Source organism: Sinocyclocheilus anshuiensis, unplaced genomic scaffold (genome assembly GCF_001515605.1).
Source record: "Sinocyclocheilus anshuiensis isolate Anshui unplaced genomic scaffold, SAMN03320099.WGS_v1.1 scaffold484, whole genome shotgun sequence".
In the NCBI taxonomy this organism is placed as follows: domain Eukaryota; kingdom Metazoa; phylum Chordata; class Actinopteri; order Cypriniformes; family Cyprinidae; genus Sinocyclocheilus; species Sinocyclocheilus anshuiensis.
In genome coordinates, this window is record NW_015555722.1 from 90,055 (window position 1) to 97,598 (window position 7,544).

General features: G+C 36.7%; 1 protein-coding gene across 1 annotated transcript in view; it reads left to right on the forward strand.

The window, feature by feature from the left end:
- Positions 1-689: 689 nt before the first annotated feature.
- Positions 690-7,544, forward strand: part of LOC107672517 (gastrula zinc finger protein XlCGF8.2DB-like) — a 10,557-nt gene continuing 3,702 nt past the window's right edge. Inside the window, exons 1-3 of the mRNA XM_016465743.1 lie at positions 690-756; positions 1,390-1,422; positions 1,569-1,767. Coding sequence (XP_016321229.1) covers positions 1,608-1,767 — 160 coding nt within the window. The 5' untranslated portion in view covers positions 690-756; positions 1,390-1,422; positions 1,569-1,607. The remainder of the gene's footprint in view (positions 757-1,389; positions 1,423-1,568; positions 1,768-7,544) is intronic.

Consider the following 7,544-nt stretch of genomic DNA (forward strand, 5'->3'; position numbering starts at 1 on the left):
AATTTGAAATTACTCTCCCATCGACTATTGTTTGCCTTGGCCCTCTGTAATTTCATGGCTGGACCACCAATCACAGAGCCGTAAGCTTTAGGTGGAAACATTCTAATAAGGAGATGGGCATCTTTCATTTAATCCTTCACATTTCAGCACAAACTGAATAAGCATATTTGAAGAGTTTATTTCCACAGAAATTATATTTATTTCATTTAGATGTTGATTGTCAAATAACGAATTGCTCAAATAAAATTAGAAATTATTACTTTATATTAAAATAATGTTTAAAAGTTTGTAATAAAAAAAAATAATTTAAAAATTTCAAATATTGTTTTTACATTAGTTTAGGCTCTCTCTGAGGGCCCTGAAGGTTTCTCTCTGTTAAAAACCCTACTGCCCAACTCTAGACCATATTCTTTTGTGTGTGTGTATATGTGTGTGTGTGTGTGTGTGTGTGTGTGAATAAATGTATATAATATGTAAGTTTGAATTTATTATTATTATTAACTAGTTTTTGCTATGGTTATATCGAAAAAATGCATCAAACAGTTTTAATTGGCTTGTTCGCAACCCCTGTAATAAATGGTTTCTGCACTTAAATATGACTTGTTGGCATTTTAAACAGAATTTCACATATTACTCTCTTTTATCTATGTTTTCTGTAAGTACATTTCTGTACACAATACCGGACTTTTATTTTGGACTGACGATGTGACGTCACGAGGCTGCGCCGCGCTGTGTTTGTGATTCGGCTGAAGAAAGGTTTGTGTTTTAGCATTGATAGTGTTTAAATCGATGCAGAGCATTCGGTCAATTTGATTGTTTTTACAAGCGCTGTAAAATTAATTAAATATTATTGAATGTAATGCTGTAATGCTTTATGTAACGTTAATGTACATTATTTATGTGAGTAAAGTATATCCGCGCATGAGTAACAGAAAAGGAGCGTCTCATTTCGCTCCCTATATCGTGAATCAGTTCATCATAAGCATGAATTCAGTCACTGGCGAGTAGTGATGGAGATATTAAAATTAAACTTAAAAATTCGTATTGAATGAATTGATTCGCAAAATGATTAAGTGATTCGAATCTCCGCACGCTGACGTCACATGCTGATCAAAACAGTGTAAATGCAACGAGAACAACAAACACAAAAAACTAATTACAACCTTTACAAACTAATCACAAATGCTCTCATGGGTATAAATCAAATACCTAGTTATGGACTTTCAATATAAATTGTTATTTTATTATAGTGCTAGTTTTAAATGTTTTTCATCAGGCCATGAACTCTCACTGTGACTGACTCCCTTACTAGTGCGCTGACTACTGAGCGACGCACAGATGTAGAACTTTGTATTTATTCTTTCTGTTAATTATTCTCATCTTAAACAGGACAAAGTGTCCAAACACACAGAAAAACTCCTGGTGAAACTGAGATCTACGTGACACACTATTATAAAGATGGCGTTTATTAAAGAGGAGAGTGAAGACACGAAGATTGAAGTCAAACATGAATATCCTGAGGAACAAACAGGTTGGTTTTCATTCTCAAAGCTGGAGTCATTTGATTGCTGAAGCAACTGAGATCCACGTGACACACAATTATAAAGATGGCGTTTATTAAAGAGGAGAGTGAAGAGAAGAGGATTGTAGAAGTATTCAGCGTGAAACATGAAGATACTGAGGGACAAATAAAGATGGCGTTTATTAAAGAGGAGAGTGAAGACACGAAGATTGAAGTCAAACATGAATATCCTGAGGAACAAACAGGTTGGTTTTCATTCTCAAAGCTGGAGTCATTTGATCCTTATTGAAATGTCCAGCTCTACAGAAATGTCACATGAGTGTCGTAATTAAAGTGGTTTTAATTGAAATGGAGCCTCATGTGGACAGACATGTTGAGATCACATGACCAGACAAACGCTAACGCTGCCTTCAACCGGAGAAGATCCGACTTCCACACTGGACATCAGTTATGACATGTCACACATTTAATTAGAAGAAGAAATACAGAAGTAGCCTAAACAAACAATTACCGTATTGACCCGAATATAAGAATGTTTTTTTCTTGGAAATACATGTGAAAAAACGCGGTCGTCTTATATTCAGGGTCTAGACTTTGACATGTCAATAATACACCCACAACAATAGGTGGCGCCAAATACGCATAAAACGAGTGTGCCATGAAATACGTAATGTAATGCGTGTTGTAAAGATCGCGAGTAAAAACAAAAGAAAAAGAAAACCTTACAGCTGCATGAGTCGTGACTGATGGGACCAAAGTACCAAACTCGCTTTGTGATTTTAAAACGTAAGACAGTACCCAGATTTGAAGACTACAGTAAGATTTAACTTCTACTGTTAATAAGATTTTGGTAGGCTACTATTAGATGGATAGCCTAAATGTCCTAATTCAGATGGGCTACCTGTGTTTTTTTATTTTTTTTATGGTATATCAAAAAGTGTATATTTTTTAAATGTGATTGTTGCTACGTTTTACCAGTTTTTACCATACTTTCAAAACAAAAAATAAAATAGGAAAAATATGCAATATGAAAATAATTGAAGACAAAATGTGTTTTACTGAGAAAAAAACAAAAGGTACATCTGGAAAAAGGGGGGTCGTCTTATATTCGGGCCAATACAGTACTTTGTGTAACATTAAACTACTTCTGAAATGAAAACCATTCATTTCTATCAATTCTAACAGTATTTTGCAAAAGGCAATGTGAGTGATTGACTTTATATTGGTCGAGTTAGTGCTGCTGTCTACATTTGCTCTTCCTTTAAAGATCTTTGATAAGCAAATAAATGGCCAGCAGGCACTAACTGCAACAAAATAGATGATTTTAGCTGAATGTGTGTGACTCGAATGGTTCAGTAAAGAAAACTGTTGTGACTTTAAAGCTCAGTTGTAAATGTAGCATCAGAAGTTGATTCAGGACGAGTGCTTCTTTTGAACTACATTTAGCAGCAACACGTATATACTTTATCACAGATGAAGTTAATTAGATGCAATATTTCCCAAATACACAGACATTTTTTAATCAAGTAACAGAAATGCTTTTCGTTCAGTACCTTATTGCTTAATACAGAGCATGTGAACATACACGAATAATGTTCAAACTTAAGCCTATACTATTTACATACAATAAAAGTGATAAAAAAAAAATCTAGAGCCCAATTTTTTGGTGAGGAACATGACACAATCTAACATTATGATTACATGAAAAAAGATTATACTGTTATAAAAATACAGATTTGTGAGCATTAGTGGTACTGTAGATGTCAGAATGAACACAAAACACGTGATTGTTGTCATTGGTGAATCCGGCCAATCGTGAAACACCAGTGTGTCGTCATCAGAGCTCCTGCAGCAGCTCTGAAGAAGCTGCTCTGGCTGAATCAGCTGTCTCTCCAATCGCTCTTGTGGTACTTTGATGCAGATCCGTCGGGCAAGGGCTGTGTAAAATGTGTGACTGCACAGGGCCTCGCAGCAAAATAAACTTGATGTAACGCCAATAGTTTTAAAGTTCATGTTTTTGTCCTTCAAAAGACTCTAATAGTTAAAAGTCAAAGCTAATAGTGAGACTGTGTATCATGATGCTGTATTATTAAACAATTTATTATGCAGTAGAACTTACGATCGCTGTTAGGCAAAAACTCGAATTCGTTTCCCCTCTTGGTGCGGACCTTTTTGGCAGGTGTGAATACAGCAATCACACTCGGGTGTGGACCAAACAACCACACTGAGACCCAGCTGAAGAGGTCCTCCACAGACCTCCGCTTCCAAACAAATGTTTTTAAACCACAATGCTTAAAAACACATGCAAATTATGAGTTTTCATGACCATGGCGCACAGCAACGTGATGTGAACGTGCTAAATAGGCTAAAGTTTGCCGCAAAAATTACCATGACTATGTTGGGGGAAAATAGTAAGGAGATATATTAATTATTTATTAATAAACTAGTGTTTTATGAGTCAGTGTCGCAATGAAGTTGATGATCCTGACTCGCCCATCTCATCATTGGACGCGCTTTTAGAAAAAATGCATCTTTACGGATTTCATAATAAGAGTTTTTGTTTTGGATTTGAATTATTTTGTTTTGTAGTCATTTTAAAGCTTTCTATAGATAGATATATTCAACATGTCTGTAAGGAAAATATTCGCTGAGTTTTGGTGCATTTTTGTGAAGCGCTCCTGTTCAAGACCGAGACGGCAAGCGCATCCTATTTGTTTTCTTTATTTTACGAAAGCACAACGTTTTCTTGATATTGTGGGTGCACACAAATAAAAATAGACCCTTTACAGTTCCGAACGATGTATTGTTCTTACCTTTATGAGCAAAAATGACAGCGCATTTAATTTGTTTCCACTCTCCGCACGATTGGATATGCACCTATTAGCACACATTTATATAGGTTAAATGTTTAAACTAACATTGTGATATGCTTTAAGTAGCCTATTTTATATCTATAGATTTTATTTGGATGTATTTCAATGTAATTACATCTTATGACATTCTCATATATATTGCGTCAGTATCTGATAACACCAAATCAGTAAAAGAATAAAAATTGCACTATGAAAGATATCCATGATTAGCCTGTTTTTGCACTTCCTGTTTTTCCCTTCTTGAGAATTTCTGTCCAATGAATGCATGACCTTAGCACACGTGTGGTTTTGTTTACAATTTCTGGTTCACTTGCAAAAAAGGGCAGTGTGAAAGTGAACTGCACCAAACAAAACAAAAAATCAACATTGTATTTGGTCCAGACCAAAGCAAGTGAACTAGCGGACTTTCCTGGTGTGAATACACCCTAAGTTTTCATCAACTTACAGGTTATAGAAAAAAATGGAGCGCCCACACTGCTCCATTAAACTTTGTCATTTGGCCAAAATCTCATGTCATTAAAGATGAAGTGCTAAGGCACAGGCCATTAAGACTATATGACAAATGCTATAAAACATTATATAAAATAAAATAAGTATAGTGTTTACGGAGTAGAGAAAACCCGGTACATATTCAAACAACCATTCATTATTTCTTTATTTACCCTTGCATTGAAACCATTCAGAGAGAGATGGTCCAAAATGTGTGCGGCACTTCATTTAACCCTTTAACGTGTACGATCACACCGGTGTGATTAGAACGTTCAGCGCATCACGTGATCAACTGCTGAATTCAAATCTGCTTTCGCGCTGAGCCAGAGACGGACACACTTAATGCTTATTTTAGGTTTCAGACATCTACATAAACATAAGTACTAGCAAAACAATTCATTTATAGTTTGTAAATTACACACCGATGTCTGTGGAAGCAGCAATAATAATCCATTCAATTATAATTTGATGACATATATATCATATACACATTGTGTAGGTAACTATAAAGTTTAGTCCAGTGGTTCTCAAAGTGTGGGGCGCGCCTGCCAGGAGGGGGCGCACGAGTATTGCAGGGGGGGCGCGGGCCATTAGTAGAAAAAGAAAAGAAAAAACAGTAAACAGCCAAAGAACGTAACTTAGAATGGGAGATGGATCAGTTTGTGAAAGGGAAGAGAAAAACCATAGATGAAGTCGCACAGACCCAGGCAGGTGCTGGTCATTCAAAAGCTAAATGCAGAAAATATGACGAGGCATATCTTGCTCTCGGCTTCACTCACCGTGTCTATACCGGGTGCTACACATGTCGCACCACAACAGCTCTACACTGGACGCGACAAAGCGACCGTTGCAAATCATTTTAACTTTGTGTCAGTACGTCATAAATAGAACAAGGAATCAGTTTAATGTTGGGGTTTTGTCGTGTCGCGTCGCATCCAGTGTACACAGCGTCACTGATTATAATGGGTTCTACTGTATTTTGCCGCTCGCGTCCGGTGTAGACACGGTGTTTAATGTCGTTGGTGAGGAGGAAAGCCTGTGTGTGTCCTATGCCATAGTGGACAGGATGAAACCTATAAAAAAATAAAATAAAAATACAGAGATAATAATAAGAGTTATTCTCTCTATGCTATTTTTTTTATGTTTTAAGTGATGCAGGTGTTTTTTTCCCTGTAGGTTTTTTAAATTAAAAAAAGCATTAATTTTTCATAATGTTTAGTGAAATTATTTGGTACTCTGAGGTGGAATGGGGATTCGGGAAAGGGTGGGGCAGATTTTTTTATAAGTTTAAAGGGGGGCACGACCAAAAAAGTTTGAGAACCACTGGTCTATGTGTCCTATGCCATAGTGGACAGGATGAAACCTATAAAAAAATAAAATAAAAATACAGAGATAATAATAAGAGTTATTCTCTCTATGCTATTTTTTTTATGTTTTAAGTGATGCAGGTGTTTTTTTCCCTGTAGGTTTTTTAAATTAAAAAAAGCATTAATTTTTCATAATGTTTAGTGAAATTATTTGGTAGTCTGAGGTGGGATGGGGATTCGGGAAAGGCGCCAGATTTTTTTATAGGTTTTAAAGGGGGGCGTGACCAAAAAAGTTTGAGAACCACTGGTTTAGTCTACTCTTCTCCCAGTTCACTGGAGACTTACTTTAATGTGTTTTGGGAGGAGAGGATGAATTTAGTACGTGTTGTAAATCCCACAGCTCGGATTCAGCGCGAACTAACATGGCGGCGCCCATCACCCGGTATAGATCAACTAACAATGGTCATTATAAAAGGTGTTTAAACTACCAAATACATTTGTGTTCACGTATTTGAGAATCGGAATATCAGATATTTCATAATATAGTGAACACATTAGTGAATATTTTGAATAAAAAAGGAAAAACGAAATAAACGCGATGCATGTGTCATACAGCGCTATTGTGGCTGCGGTGTGTCACGTGACAAACATGACGCATCTCTATGGAAACAGTAAAGCGATACATTCTAATATAATGGTCGCCTAAAAAAAAAACTCATGCCAGAGGCTCAGCTAGTATATTTTAAACGTGCGAAAAGGTTAAACTTGAGCTAGGGTTAGTTACAAGCTCTTTCTAATACTTGTCATTGGTTAAATATTTGCAAAACCCATAGACGTAAAGGGTGACCAACAGTAATGAATTATGAAAATAAATAAGTAGATAAATAAATACCTTTATTTATATAGCACTTTATACAATACAGATTGCGTCAAAGCAGCTTTGAGGAGAGGACAATAGTAAACAGTGATGTCATCTTCCAGTTCAGTTCAAATAGTATCTGTGCAATCGAGTCGACAATATTGCCAGAAATTAAGTGTCCCAAAATAAGCAAGCCAAAGGCGACAGTGGCAAGGAACCAAAACTCCATCTGCGACAGAAATGGAGAAAAAAACCATGGGAGAAACCAGGCTCAGTCAGGGGGCCAGTTCTCCTCTGTCCAGACAAAACCAGCATGGCGTAGTTTAATTCCAGGCTGCAACACAGGTCAGATTTAGTAGAGGACTTGTCTGGTTCCCGTGGTCTTGTGCCGATGGTCGTCGAGGTGACGAGGTCTTCACAGGGGATCTGTCTCTGGGGCTCATCTAGTTGACATGGTCTCCGCTGACATTCAGGGCTGTAGAGGTCATCTCTAG